This window comes from Crinia signifera, chromosome 12 (assembly GCF_055691185.1).
Source record: "Crinia signifera chromosome 12, ASM5569118v1, whole genome shotgun sequence".
Classification (NCBI taxonomy): Eukaryota; Metazoa; Chordata; class Amphibia; order Anura; family Myobatrachidae; genus Crinia; species Crinia signifera.
This window is the reverse complement of record NC_139228.1, coordinates 346,781-362,615: the sequence shown is the minus strand read 5'-3', so window position 1 is coordinate 362,615 and position 15,835 is coordinate 346,781. Positions and strand designations below refer to the sequence as shown.

The 15,835-nt window shown below is 46.2% G+C and overlaps 1 protein-coding gene across 6 annotated transcripts in view; it reads right to left on the bottom strand.

The window, feature by feature from the left end:
* Nucleotides 1-436: 436 nt before the first annotated feature.
* The window catches only part of LOC146049953 (V-type proton ATPase catalytic subunit A-like), a 269,656-nt gene continuing 254,257 nt past the window's right edge, over nt 437-15,835 (bottom strand). For all 6 annotated transcript variants that reach the window (XM_083166658.1, XM_083166660.1, XM_083166655.1 and 3 more), the window contains 3 exons: nt 6,910-7,004; nt 3,719-3,890; nt 437-676 (listed from right to left, as the gene is read on the bottom strand). In XM_083166658.1, the coding sequence (XP_083022784.1) occupies nt 584-676; nt 3,719-3,890; nt 6,910-7,004 (360 nt within the window). In that variant the 3' untranslated portion in view covers nt 437-583. The remainder of the gene's footprint in view (nt 677-3,718; nt 3,891-6,909; nt 7,005-15,835) is intronic.

Below are 15,835 nucleotides of genomic sequence, written 5' to 3'. Positions count from 1 at the left end.
ACACAGGAAGATCCAGTCAGTGATGGGGACGTGGGAAGATCCGGTCAGTGATGGGGACGTGGGAAGATCCGGTCAGTGATCGGGACAAGGGAAGATCCGGTCAGTGATGGGGACACAGGAAGATCTGTTTAGTGATCGGGACATGGGAAGATCCGGTCAGTGATCAGGACGCGGGAAGATCCGGTCAGTGATCGGGACGCGGGAAGATCCGGTCAGTGATCGGGACGCGGGAAGATCTGGTCAGTGATGGGGACGTCAGAAGATCTGGTCAGTGATGGGGACGTCGGAAGATCTGGTCAGTAATGGGGACACAGGAAGATCTGTTTAGTGATCGGGACATGGGAAGATCCGGTCAGTAATCGGGACGTGGGAAGATCCGGTCAGTCATTGGGAAACAAGAAGATCCAGTGAGTGATTTGGACACAGGAAGCTTAGATAACTGAAACTTTAGAATTTTATTACAACTGAAGCGCTGGTGAAGGAGGCTCACAGTTTGGGTAAAACAGGTAAAATATAAGTTTAATTAAATATTATGTACAACCAGGTGCTGCAGCTCCTTCATATGTAATGTTCCAATCAGCCGCTATTCCTCCAGACTACGGAACGCTGTCTGCATCTCTTCGTATAGCTGTGCATAGTCCGCTCTGATCTTGGCTTCTCCGTCCTTTACTGGGTCCTGAGAGAAAACCATAGAGAGTTACATTGTACAGGTTTCTGTACTATTATTAGTAATAGTGGCCCAATCACATATAAACATACATCTTCTGATGTTCCTAATATATGGTTCTCCTGGGGAATGGTAGCGACCATCGATTATAATCATCAGCATAATCTTCAGCGGTTTATGGCCTATGTAGAATACTTTTGCCATCGATGGCAGAGAACCAGACATTTTCACTCAATTGCTGGAGCAGCATAGCAACATAATGTGTTGTATAGCTCCGCCCCCCAACATTAGTGAAGCCCCACCTCCCAGGTTTTGATATGGCCCACGGGCCAATCAGTTAAAGAAATGGGATGACCATAGGATGGTGAAACCACTATCGATGGCCGCTTGCAATATCACCACCATTATAACAACGCCAATGGCCATCCCTGCCCACTACTTAGCATAAAGTATCACATGTCTTCTACGCCCACCATAGAAGGTGTGTAATGTGTCAAGCACCCCGGTGCCTCCTCCCAGAGGAACCGTCCTGCACAAATATTACATACACCAGAACATACATGCCTGTATGTGATAAGCAGTTCCCCACTGATAACATTATGTGAACATGCTACAAAGATTGGATAACAATAAGGTCAACTGCTTCCAGCAATGAGTCTACTCCCATGCACAAATAACGGGGATTGCAGATGTATTATATACTGTATGGCAGTTTGTGCCAGTGGTTATTTGATATACTGTATATCTTGTGGTAGCCAGCTAAAACCGGAGGAACACCTCGGTACGGGTTCTACCTTCCTAATAGGAGATTTGCTGTTAGCATTGTCCACCTGTTTTAAATAAACTGTATTACACTATGAAGCGCCCCCTCTATTTGTTTTAGATGGAAATATATATATATAAATATACGGAGAAAGGCGGGCGTCACTCCAGGACTTCACTCAGTGCAAACGTTTTATTGGGATCAACGGCGTTTCGGACCATGGCCCGTCATCAGGACACACACAGTGATACAAATATAACAAACTTAGGTACCAGGGCTCAGACGCCGTCCGTCCATCCTCCCGAGTGCGCTTGACCTCCGTCCCGAAACGCTGTTGACCCCAATAAGACTTTTGCACTGAGTGAAGTCCTGGAGTGACGCCCGCTTTTCTCCGTCTATTTACCGGTGTACCTGTACGCTACACCTGGGAAGGCACCCAGGCCAGATATCCGGCTTAACCCCCACCGCTTTCCAGAGTGCTGGTCACTTACATACAGAGAGAGTATATATATATATATATATATATATATATATATATATATATATATATATATATATATATATATATAGGGCGACACCCCGGCACTCACTCATGAGTGAGTGCCGGGGTGTCGCCCTCTACATACCTTCTGTTCCCGAGCACCACGCAGTTGACACAGATAGCGAGTGCCGACTATTCGCCGCATATATATATATATATATATATCACACCACCAATAGTGTCCTCAGCGCCCTTGATCAGTGATGTCCGTCTTACAATTCAATAAAAGTATATAAAAATAAATACACTTGTGGTTGTTCTTTTTGAAAGAAGCCTTTTCTTTTTATTTTCAATACATGTGACCAGTACCGTGATGTACTATTACATCAAAGTTACCTCTCATCCTGCATTCTTCAAGAGACTCCCTGACATAGCAGCAATCTCCCTCTCTCCCTCATTAGTCTAGCAATCTCCCTCATGTCACCTAGCCCACATTACACTATTACATCAAAGTTACCTCTCCTCCTGCATTCTGCAAGAGACTCCCTGACATAGCAGCAATCTCCATCTCTCCCTCATTAGTCTAGCAATCACCCCCCTGTCACCTAGCCCACATTACACTGTTACATCATAGTTACCTCCCCACCTGCATTCTGCAGGAGACTCCCTGATATAGCAGCAATCTCCCCCTCTCCCTCATTAGTCTAGCAATCTCCCTCATGTCACCTAGCCCACATTACACTGTTACATCGTAGTTACCTCCCCTCCTGCATCCTGCAGGATACTCCCTGACATAGCAGCAATCTCCCTCTCTCCCTCATTAGTCTAGCAATCTCCCTCATGTCACCTAACCCACATTACACTGTTACATCATAGTTACCTCCCCACCTGCATTCTGCAGGAGACTCCCTGACATAGCAGCAATCTCCCTCTCTCCCTCATTAGTCTAGCAATCTCCCTCATGTCACCTAACCCACATTACACTGTTACATCATAGTTACCTCCCCACCTGCATTCTGCAGGAGACTCCCTGACATAGCAGCAATCTCCCTCTCTCCCTCATTAGTCTAGCAATCTCCCTCATGTCACCTAGCACACATTACACTGTTACATCATAGTTACCTTCCCTTCTGCATTCTGCAGGAGACTCCCTGAAATAACACCAATCTCCCTCTCTCCCTCATTAGTCTAGCAATCTCCCTCATGTCACCTAGCCCACAGTACACTGTTACATCATAGTTACCTCCCCTCCTGCATTCTACCAACTATAATCTCCCTGAAACTAGTTTTCAAAAGTAGGCAAGTATGGTCTGAAGAGACAGCTGGAAAGGTTCTGGTGCAGATAGAGTGTGAATATGGTCATACAGTAACAGGAAAGAGGAGTTAGAAAACCTCAGGGAAGGGTCGGTGAGGAACGAGCTGGCGATCAGTTACACGTCTTCCACACACGTGATTGTCTATATGCACAGTAAGCTCCGGGAAGGTGAATTTCATCAGAGGTTACCCGCCACAGAGATGCTACCATATACAGTAGTAAAGAACAGCAGACACACGTAGACATGGGGGCACCAGGCTTCAAACTTTCAGGGGCAATATATTGAATTATATGTTAGAATTATATTAGGCTTCCATGTTGTACATAGTCTCATTGTTTTTTTTTTTTTACAAGTTTGAATGAAAGTTACTATATTGGTGTCAGTTATTAATGTAATGTGTATGGGTGTGTGTTCCATGGAATCCGATGGGACCCTGCCTGATGCCTGCTGTAGCATACGTACACCTGCTGAAATGGCTTCTCTTCACCTACCTTAAACTTCATAGAGCTGAGTTTATAGAAGATGTCTCCCAAATGCTCGCGGATTATGGCCCATGTGACCTTGTTTTCTGCCTGCGCCGTGGATTCCACAGCGTGCCGCGCCATGTCGTAAAACGCTATCATGTTCTGTAACATTCCCACAGTCTTGTAGAAAGGACAAAATCTGCAAACAAAGCAAAGTTGTATTTACTGACAGATTGCCCGGGATGTTCTGGAAGTCCATTGTACAAATATTTATCCGTTATCTGTTCAGTACATTGGATTAAAAAATATCTGTACGGGACATTGTGTGTGTAAGCGGCGCACCGCTGGGGGCATTGTGTGTGTAAGCGGCGCACCGCTGGGAGCATTGTGTGTGTAAGCGGTGCACCGCTGGGGGCATTGTGTGTGTAAGCGGCGCACCGCTGGGAGCAGTGTGTGTGTAAGCGGCGCACCGCTGGGGGCATTGTGTGTGTAAGCGGCACTACCGCTGGGAGCATTGTGTGTGTAAGTGGCGCACCGCTGGGGGCATTGTGTGTGAAAGCAGCGCTAATACTGGGTTCGTTGTGTCTAAGTGGTGATACTTCTGGGGGCGGTGTGTGTGTAGAAACAGCACTACCGCTGGGGGCGTTGAGTGTGTAATCTGCACTACAACTGGGGCGGTGTGTGTGTAATCTGCGCTACTACTGGGGACGGTTTGTGTGTAATCTGTGCTACTAATGGGATCGGAGTGTGTAATCTGTGCTACTACTGGGGGCGGTGTGTGTGTAATATGCGCTACTACTGGGGGCGGTGTGTGTGTAATCTGCGCTACTGGGGGCGGTGTGTGTGTAATCTGTGCTACTACTGGGGGTGTTGTGTGTGTAATCTGCGCTACTACTGGGGGCGGTGTGTGTGTAATCTGCGCTACTACTGGGGGCGGTGTGTGTGTAATCTGCGCTACTACTGGGGGTGTTGTGTGTGTAATCTGAGCTAATACTGGGGGCGGTGTGTGTGTAATCTGCGCTACTACTGGGGGGCGTTGTGTGTGTATCTGTGCTACTACTGGGGGTGTTGTGTGTGTAATCTGCACTACTACTGGGGGCGGTGTGTGTGTAATCTGCGCTACTACTGGGGGCGGTGTGTGTGTAATCTGCGCTACTACTGGGGGCGGTGTGTGTGTAATCTGCGCTACTACTGGGGGCGGTGTGTGTGTAATCTGCGCTACTACTGGGGGCGGTGTGTAATCTGCGCTACTACTGGGGGCGGTGTGTGTGTAATCTGCGCTACTACTGGGGGTGTTGTGTGTGTAATCTGCGCTACTACTGGGGGCGGTGTGTGTGTAATCTGCGCTACTACTGGGGGTGTTGTGTGTGTAATCTGCGCTACTGCTGGGGGCGGTGTGTGTGTAATCTGCGCTACTACTGGGGGGCGGTGTGTGTGTAATCTGTGCTACTACTGGGGGTGTTGTGTGTGTAATCTGCGCTACTACTGGGGGCGGTGTGTGTGTAATCTGCGCTACTACTGGGGGCGGTGTGTGTGTGTAATCTGCGCTACTATTGGGGACGGTGTGTGTGTAATCTGCGCTAGTACTGGGGGTGTTGTGTGTGTAATCTGCGCTACTACTGGGGGCTGTGTGTGTGTAATCTGCGCTACTACTGGGGGCGGTGTGTGTGTAATCTGCGCTACTGCTGGGGGCGGTGTGTGTGTAATCTGCGCTAGTACTGGGGGCGGTGTGTGTGTGTAATCTGCGCTACTACTGGGGGCGGTGTGTGTGTGTAATCTGCGCTAGTACTGGGGGCGGTGTGTGTGTAATCTGCGCTACTACTGGGGGCGGTGTGTGTGTAATCTGCGCTACTACTGGGGGCGGTGTGTGTGTGTGTGTGTAATCTGCGCTAGTACTGGGGGCGGTGTGTGTGTAATCTGCGCTACTGCTGGGGGCGGTGTGTGTGTAATCTGCGCTACTACTGGGGACGGTTTGTGTGTAATCTGTGCTACTAATGGGATCGGAGTGTGTAATCTGTGCTACTACTGGGGGTGGTGTGTGTGTAATCTGTGCTACTACTGGGGGTGGTGTGTGTGTAATCTGCGCTAGTACTGGGGGCGGTGTGTGTGTAATCTGCGCTACTACTGGGGGCTGTGTGTGTGTAATCTGCGCTACTACTGGGGGTGTTGTGTGTGTAAGTGGCACTACTACTGGGGGCGGTGTGTGTGTAAGTGGCACTACTACTGGGGGCGGTGTGTGTGTAATCTGCGCTAGTACTGGGGGCGGTGTGAGTGTAATCTGCGCTACTACTGGGGGTGTTGTGTGTGTAAGTGGCACTACTACTGAGGGTGTTGTGAGTGTAAGTGGCACTACTACTGGGGGCGGTGTGTGTGTAATCTGCGCTAGTACTGGGGGCGGTGTGTGTGTAATCTGCGCTACTACTGGGGGCGGTGTGTGTGTGTAATCTGCGCTACTACTGGGGGCGGTGTGTGTGTAATCTGCGCTAGTACTGGAAGCGGTGTGTGGGTAATCTGCGCTACTACTGGGGGTGTTGTGTAAGTGGCACTACTACTGAGGGTGTTGTGTGTGCAAGTGGCACTACTACTGGGGGCGGTGTGTGTGTAATCTGCGCTAGTACTGGGGGGCGGTGTGTGTGTAATCTGCGCTACTACTGGGGGTGTTGTGTGTGTAAGTGGCACTACTACTGAGGGTGTTGTGTGTGTAAGTGGCACTACTACTGGGGGCGGTGTGTGTGTAATCTGCGCTAGTACTGGGGGCGGTGTGTGTGTAATCTGCGCTACTACTGGGGGCGGTGTGTGTGTGTAATCTGCGCTACTACTGGGGGCGGTGTGTGTGTAATCTGTGCTAGTACTGGGGGCGGTGTGTGTGTAATCTGAGCTAGTACTGGGGGTGTTGTGTGTGTAATCTGCGCTACTACTGAGGGTGTTGTGTGTGTAATCTGCGCTAGTACTGGGGGCGGTGTGTGTGTAAGTGGCACTACTACTGAGGGTGTTGTGTGTGTAAGTGGCACTACTACTGAGGGTGTTGTGTGTGTAAGTGGCGCTACTACTGAGGGTGTTGTGTGTGTAAGTGGCACTACTACTGAGGGTGTTGTGTGTGTAAGTGGCGCTACTGCTGGGGGGCGTTATGTGGGGCTGTCGGGGATCAGATGTGAGGCTGGGGGGGAGGGGGTGGGCACTTTAGTGGTCACGGCTCTGGTTATAGGTGGGCTTGTTACCTGTCATAGGCGGAGTATCCATTCTGCTGGAGAAAGTCGTCTTTTATCAACTTGGCAACTTCTAAGGTTATTTTATCAGCTTCCGCTAGAGAGCCCTGTAAGGGATATTCTTGGATATATTTATGATCATATGTGTAATTACACCCACTCTTCTCTGTCATGATCAGCATCAGCCTTTTTTGGTTTGCACTCTGATAAAGGGGCCAAGAGGCTCCGAAACGTTGTTGATAAAGTTGCCTACAGTGTGTTCATTTGTGAGTGCCGCCGCCCCCCCCCCCCCCAACACACACACATTGCTGTATATATCTAGTTTAATTCTGCGGTCTGCCACTCACCCAGCGGGTTGAACGACCCCGGTGTCTTCCGTGACGGGTAAGTAGACGTTGTGAAGAACAGAGGCACTCAGAGAAACTTTATTAACCCCTTCCCGACATTTGACGTACATTTACGTCATGGTCGGGAAGCACTTCCCGACACATGGCGTAAATGTACGTCATGGATTTAAACTGTCACCGCGTCTATAGACGCGGTGACAGTTTCAACATGTCTGCTGTCCCTGACAGCAGACATGTCCGTGCATGCCCAGGGGGGGCTGCGATGCCGCCCCCCCGTCGGCGATCGCTGTGATTGGCTGTTCAGTGTGAACAGCCAATTACAGCGTTTTCCTGTGTCACCGGCGAATAACGTTCGCCGGTGACACGGGATCGGAGGTGATTGGTGCTGTAAAGTACAGCACCAATCACCGCGGGGTGTAAGGGTGACACTGGTGTCACCCCACCTCACCCCGCCCGCCCCCAAAGGCCGTGATTGGTTCGTCGGACCGACGGACCAATCACAGCCATGGAGGGGGGTTTAAACTAACGGTGACTGCACTGCAGACGCCATTCCGGTCTGGAATAGCGTGCAGTGCGGTCACCGTGCCACCTGCCGCCATATACTGACCAGAACCTTGCTCCATACTTACCTGATCACTGCTTCATCGCTGCTTGATCACTGCTTGATCTGTGCCTAGTAGTGTGCTGGATGCTTCCTGGATCCTGTTGCTACTTGTGCCTTCCTGTGCTGTGAAATTGTGCTGCTGCAGTGTAATAGCTAGATAGAGAGATAGATAGAGAGATAGAGAGAGATAGAGAGAGATAGAGAGAGAGATAGTGTCAGAGAGTGCTATATTTTGTGCTGCTGCAGTGTGATATAGTTATAGATAGAGAGAGAGAGATAGAGAGAGATAGAGAGAGAGATAGATAGAGAGGCCTAGTGACAGAGTGCTATATTTTGTGCTGCTGCAGTGTGATAGTTATAGAGAGATAGAGAGAGATAGAGAGAGAGAGATAGAGAGAGATAGTGACAGATTGTGCTATATATTTTTTATATAACTGACTGCTGCCCCCTCCTTTTGTGCTGATCAGTATAAATTAACTGATCAGCAACTTTTTGGGGGCGCAGGTTTTTTTTTATATATAGATATACCTGTCAGTGCTGCTGCTGTAGTGTCATAGAGTGATAGATAGTGATAGATAGTGATAGATAGTGAGAGATAGAGAGAGATAGAGAGAGATAGAGAGAGATAGTGACAGAGAGTGATAGAGAGTGTATATTTTGTGTCTGCTACCCCCCCTTTTTGGGGGTGCAGGTTTTTTAGTGTCCTAGAGTGATAGATAGTGAGAGATAGTGAGAGATAGTGAGAGATAGTGAGAGATAGTGACAGAGAGTGCTAAATTTTGTGTCTGCTGCCCCCGCCTTTTGTGCTGATCACTATATCTGAGGTGATCAGCAACTTTTTTGGGGGTGCAGAGGTTTTTTTTTTTTTTTATATATACCTGTCAGTTGCACCAAAGGTTGTGCACCTGCTGCACCTCACTGGTAATCAGTGTTGCATCACTGATCACCTTTTTTTTTTTTTTGTGAGTGCTGTGGGGTCTTTTTTTAATTTTTTTTTTACACACACTGTGATTTTGATCAAATTCCTGTTGCCTTTGAGCGCTGTTCAGTGACAGACGTTACTGACCAACATCTGTGCTCAATTTTTGGCGCAGGACCTTTTTTTTTTTTTTTTTTTAACCCCTTCAATTTTTTATTTTTAACCCCTTCATTTTTTTTTTTTTTTTATTGGTATAAAGTATTTTTTTTTTTTCTGCACTACATACACACTACATATCCCCCGGGTTGAAATAAAGTTTGTACCCCCCCCTACACTATACACGTGTTGAAACATTTCACTACCAGTAACACAAAAATAAAAATGGCATCCCAAATGTCCTCCCAAATGTCCTCCCAAATGTCATCACAGTCATCCAGAAGAATGTATTCAGCGGAGGAGGCATATGCCCTGCTTGCTTCTGACTCTGACACAGCCAGTGATGCAAGCGGGGAATTTGAAGGATTCGCCTTAAGCTCCTCTTCCTCCTCTGATGATGAGGGACCCCCTCAAAGACGCCCCCGTAGGGCAGCTGAGACCCCCCCCCCCAACAATTGATCTCGTATGGACCCCACCACCAGACAATTTTGAGCCCCAGGTTCCTGAGTTTTTGGCCATGCCAGGAATCCAATTTGATTCCACAGGTCTCAGAGAAATTGACTTTTTCAAATTATTTTTCTCTGATGATTTTATAAATTTAATGGTGGACCAAACTAATTTATATGCCCAGCAGTTTATTGCTCAAAACCCCACGTCATCATTTGCTAGGTGGACCCCTGTAGATGCAGTAGAGATGATGACGTTTTGGGGTCTGGTGTTTCATATGGGCATAGTAAAAAAGCCAGAAATTAGGCAATATTGGAGTACAGATGTTCTGTACAGCACCCCATTTTACCGTATGGCCATGCCCCGGGCTCGATTTGAGACGATCCTTAAATTTTTGCATTACACCGATAATGCACAGTGCCCACCCAGAGATGATCCCACCTTTGACCGGCTATTCAAAGTCAGGCCGGTCATTGATCATTTCAGTGCCAAATTTGAAGAGGTGTACATCCCTGAAAAATTTATTTGTATCGACGAGTCCCTTATACATTTTAAAGGAAGGGTTAAATTCCGCCAGTACCTTCCCAGTAAGAGGGCAAGGTATGGCATAAAAATGTATAAACTGTGTGAAAGCACCTCAGGGTACACCCACAGGTTTAGGGTTTATGAAGGGAAGGATTCTAGAATTGAACCGCCAGAATGCCCCCCCTCCCTCGTAGGTGTTAGTGGGAAAATTGTCTGGGATTTAGTGCACCCCTTCCTGGATAAAGGTTATCACCTCTATGTGGATAACTTTTACACTAGCATCCCCCTGTTTAAGGCCCTTGGTTCAAGAGGTACAGCAGCTTGCGGTACTGTGCGCAAGAACCAAAGAGGCCTCCCAAAAACGCACATTGCCCAAGTAATGAGAAGGGGTGAAAGCAGGGGAATATGCAACGAAAATATGTTGTTGGTCAAATATAAGGACAAGAGGGATGTCCTTATACTGACAACAATTCACGGAGACAGTACCACCTCCGTCCCTGTACGAGGTACCAGTACCCACACCTCAAAACCTAATTGTATCCTGGATTACAATAGGTACATGGGCGGAGTGGATCTTTCAGATCAGGTACTGAAGCCGTACAGTGCCCTGCGGAAAACAAAAATCTGGTACAAGAAGGTGGCCGTGTATATCATCCAGATGGCACTGTATAACGCTTACGTGCTATTCCGTTCTACCGGCCAGAGGGGGACATTTATGCACTTTCAAGAGGAAGTCATAAAGGGCCTAATATTTGGGAACCAGCAGGCAGAGGGCCCCAGTACTTCTAGTACTGGCCCCCGTATTGTACCAGGGCAGCATTTTCCTGATGAAATCCCCTCCACTGGAAAAAAGGGCAGGACACAAAAAAGGTGCAAAGTTTGCTATAAAAAGGGAATAAGAAAGCAAACTATTTTCCAGTGTGACACTTGCCCCGACAAACCCGGCCTATGTATAAAGGAGTGTTTTAAAATATACCACACATCTATGGAATATTAGGTTCATAATTTCACCGTGCTTCGGGGGTCTTGCTAATGCCACATAGCACCCACCATTCATTCCACCAGAATCTGAGCCGCAAAATCCAAAAATCACTCCTTCCCTTCTGAGTCCTGCCATGCACCCAACTGGTATTTTTTGGTCACATGTGAGGCATTGCCGTACTCGGGAGAAATTGGGGCACAGATTTTGGGGTGCTTTGTCTCCTTCATTCCTTGTGAAAATGAAAAATTTTGAGCCAGAACTGCATTTTTGTGTAAAAAAATGTAATTTTTCATGTTCACTGCCCAGTTTTATCAAAATTGGTGAAACCCCTGGGGGTTTGAAATGTACACTATACCCCTAGATGAATTCCCTGAGGGGTGTAGTTTGCAAAATGGGGTCACTTGTGGGGGGGTTCCACTGTATTGGTGCTTTGGGGGTCTTGCTAATGCGACATAGCACCCACCATCATTCCACCAGAATTTGTGCTGCAAAATCCAAATATCACTCCTTCCCTTCTGAGTCCTGCCACTTTTTGGTCACACATGAGGCATTGCCGTACTCGGGAGAAATTGGGGCACAGATTTTGGGGTGCTTTGTCTCCTTCATTCCTTCTGAAAATGAAAAATTTTGAGCCAGAACTGCATTTTTGTGTAAAAAAATGTAATTTTTCATTTTCACTGCCCACTTGTATCAAAATTGGTGAAACCCCTGGGGGTTTGAAATGTACACTATACCCCTAGATGAATTCCCTGAGGGGTGTAGTTTGCAAAATGGGGTGACTTGTGGGGGGGTTCCACTGTATTGGTGCAACATAGCACCCACCATTCATTCCACCAGAATCTGTGCTGCAAAATCCAAAAATCACTCCTTCCCTTCTGAGTCCTGCCATGCACCCAACTGGTATTTTTTGGTCACATATGAGGCATTGCCGTACTCGGGAGAAATTGGGGCACAGATTTTGGGGTGCTTTTTCTCCTTCATACCTTCTGAAAATGAAAAATTTTGAGCCAGAACTGCATTTTTGTGTAAAAAATGTAATTTTTCATTTTCACTGCCCACTTGTATCAAAATTGGTGAAACCCCTGGGGGTTTTAAATGTACACTATACCCCTAGATGAATTCCCTGAGGGGTGTAGTTTGCAAAATGGGGTCACTTGTGGGGGGGTTCCACTGTATTGGTGCTTGGGGGGTCTTGCTAATGCGACATAGCACCCACCAAAATTCCACCAGAATCTGAGCTGCAAAATCCAAAAATCACTCCTTCCCTTTTGAGTCCTGCCATGCACCCAACTGGTATTTTTTGGTCACATGTGAGGCATTGCCGTACTCGGGAGAAATTGGGGCACAGATTTTGGGGTGCTATTTCTCCTTCATACCTTCTGAAAATGAAAAATTTTGAGCCAGAACTGCATTTTTGTGTAAAAAATGTAATTTTTCATGTTCACTGCCCACTTGTATCAAAATTGGTGAAACCCCTGGGGGTTTGAAATGTACACTATACCCCTAGATGAATTCCCTGAGGGGTGTAGTTTGCAAAATGGGGTCACTTGTGGGGGGGTTCCACTGTATTGGTGCTTGGGGGGTCTTGCTAATGCAACATAGCACCCACCAAAATTCCACCAGAATCTGAGCTGCAAAATCCAAAAATCACTCCTTCCCTTCTGAGTCCTGCCATGCACCCAACTGGTATTTTTTGGTCACATGTGAGGCATTGCCGTACTCGGGAGAAATTGGGGCACAGATTTTGGGGTGCTTTGTCTCCTTCATACCTTCTGAAAATGAAAAATTTTGAGCCAGAACTGCATTTTTGTGTAAAAAAATGTAATTTTTCATTTTCACTGCCCACTTGTATCAAAATTGGTGAAACCCCTGGGGGTTTGAAATGTACACTATACCCCTAGATGAATTCCCTGAGGGGTGTACTTTGCAAAATGGCGTGACTTGTGGGGGGGTTCCACTGTATTGGTGCAACATAGCACCCACCATTCATTCCACCAAAATCTGTGCTGCAAAATCCAAAAATCACTCCTTCCGTTCTGAGTCCTGCCATGCACCCAACTGGTATTTTTTGGTCACATGTGAGGCATTGCCGTACTCGGGAGAAATTGGGGCACAGATTTTGGGGTGCTTTTTCTCCTTCATACCTTCTGAAAATGAAAAATTTTGAGCCAGAACTGCATTTTTGTGTAAAAAATTTAATTTTTCATTTTCACTGCCCACTTGTATCAAAATTGGTGAAACCTCTGGGGGTTTGAAATGTACACTATACCCCTAGATGAATTCCCTGAGGGGTGTAGTTTTCAAAATGGGGTGACTTGTGGGGGGGTTCCACTGTATTGGTGCTTGGGGGGTCTTGCTAATGCGACATAGCACCCACCAAAATTCCACCAGAATCTGAGCTGCAAAATCCCTAAATCACTCCTTCCGTTCTGAGTCCTGCCATGCACCCAACTGGTATTTTTTGGTCACATGTGAGGCATTGCCGTACTCGGGAGAAATTGGGGCACAGATTTTGGGGTGCTTTTTCTCCTTCATACCTTCTGAAAATGAAAAATTTCGAGCCAGAACTGCATTTTTGTGTAAAAAATGTAATTTTTCATTTTCACTGCCCACTTGTATCAAAATTGGTGAAACCCCTGGGGGTTTGAAATGTACACTATACCCCTAGATGAATTCCCTGAGGGGTGTAGTTTTCAAAATGGGGTGACTTGTGGGGGGGTTCCACTGTATTGGTGCTTGGGGGGTCTTGCTAATGCGACATAGCACCCACCAAAATTCCACCAGAATCTGAGCTGCAAAATCCAAAAATCACTCCTTCCCTTCTGAGTCCTGCCATGCACCCAACTGGTATTTTTTGGTCACATGTGAGGCATTTCCGTACTCGGGAGAAATTGGGGCACATATTTTGGGGTGCTTTTTCTCCTTCATACCTTCTGAAAATGAAAAATTTTGAGCCAGAACTGCATTTTTGTGTAAAAAAATGTAATTTTTCATTTTCACTGCCCACTTGTATCAAAATTGGTGAAACCCCTGGGGGTTTGAAATGTACACTATACCCCTAGATGAATTCCCTGAGGGGTGTACTTTGCAAAATGGGGTGACTTGTGGGGGGGTTCCACTGTATTGGTGCAACATAGCACCCACCATTCATTCCACCAGAATCTGTGCTGCAAAATCCAAAAATCACTCCTTCCCTTCTGAGTCCTGCCATGCACCCAACTGGTATTTTTTGGTCACATGTGAGGCATTGCCGTACTCGGGAGAAATTGGGGCACAGATTTTGGGGTGCTTTTTCTCCTTCATACCTTCTGAAAATGAAAAATTTTGAGCCAGAACTGCATTTTTGTGTAAAAAAATGTAATTTTTCATTTTCACTGCCCACTTGTATCAAAATTGGTGAAACCCCTGGGGGTTTGAAATGTACACTATACCCCTAGATGAATTCCCTGAGGGGTGTAGTTTGCAAAATGGGGTGACTTGTGGGGGGGTTCCACTGTATTGGTGCTTGGGGGGTCTTGCTAATGCGACATAGCACCCACCAAAATTCCACCAGAATCTGAGCTGCAAAATCCAAAAATCACTCCTTCCCTTCTGAGTCCTGCCATGCACCCAACTGGTATTTTTTGGTCACATGTGAGGCATTGCCGTACTCGGGAGAAATTGGGGCACAGATTTTGGGGTGCTTTGTCTCCTTCATACCTTCTGAAAATGACAAATTTGGAGCCAGAACTGCATTTTTGTGTAAAAAAAATAATTTTTCATTTTCACTGCCCAGTTGTACCACAATTGGTGAAACCCCTGGGGGTTTGAAATGTACACTATACCCCTAGATGAATTCCCTGAGGGGTGTAGTTTGCAAAATGGGGTCACTTGTGGGGGGGTTCCTAACTTTTAGCATCTTATGGTGCCTTGAAACCTACATGGTGCCTAAAAAATAATCTCATAAAAAGGAGGCTCCAAAATCAAGTAGGTGCTCCTTCTATTATGAAGCCTGTGGTTTGGTCACCGTGCACACTAGGGCCACATATAGGATATTTATGAAAACAAAAGAATTGGGGGAATCAATTTTTAGTCACATTTCTCTAGTAAAATGTACTGTGTTCCTTAGAAAAATGTATTAAAATTGCAAATCTGCAAAAAAAAAGAAATTTTGAAATTTCACCTACACTTTGTTTTAATTCCTGTGAAACACCTAAAGGGTTAACAAACTTCCAAAATGCTGTTTTGAATACTGTGAGGGGTGCAGTTTTTGAAATGGCATCATTTATGGGGGTGTCTCACATACAAGTCCCTCAAAGTCACATCAGAACTGAACTGGTCCCTAAAAAAATCAGTGTTTGAAATTTTCTTGAAAATTTGAGAATTTGCTATTCATATTGTAAGCCTCCTAGTGTCCCAAAAAATTAAAAGGAAGTTGAAATAATGATGTCAACATAAAGTAGACATATGGTCTATGTTAGTTATTCACTATTTTGAGTGGTAAGATTATTTGTCTCACAAGCAGAAAATTTAACATTTTGCAAATCGCTAAATTTTCCATTTTTTCACGATATTTTGGTATTTTTCACAAAAAAACACAGACTGTATCGACCCAAATTTACCACTAATTTGAAGTACAATGTGTCACGAAAAAACAATCTCAAAATCACTGGGATAAGTAAAAGCAAAAAAAAGTTATCCCCACTTAAGTGAGACATGTCAGATTTGAAAAAAAGGGCTCTGTCAGGAACGCAAAAACTGGCTCTGTCAGGAAGGGGTTAAAGCAAAAATTATATTGTGCAAAACCAACGTTTCGGGGCCTGTGTGCCCCTTTGTCAAGGAGCAAATGATTCACCTTTTGCACCTTGACAAAGGGGCACACCCGAAACGTTGGTTTCGCACAATATAATTTTTGCTTTAAAAAAGTTCCTTTAAGTGTCTTCGTGTTCTTTACCACGTCTCTTTCCCTCTCTAAATAT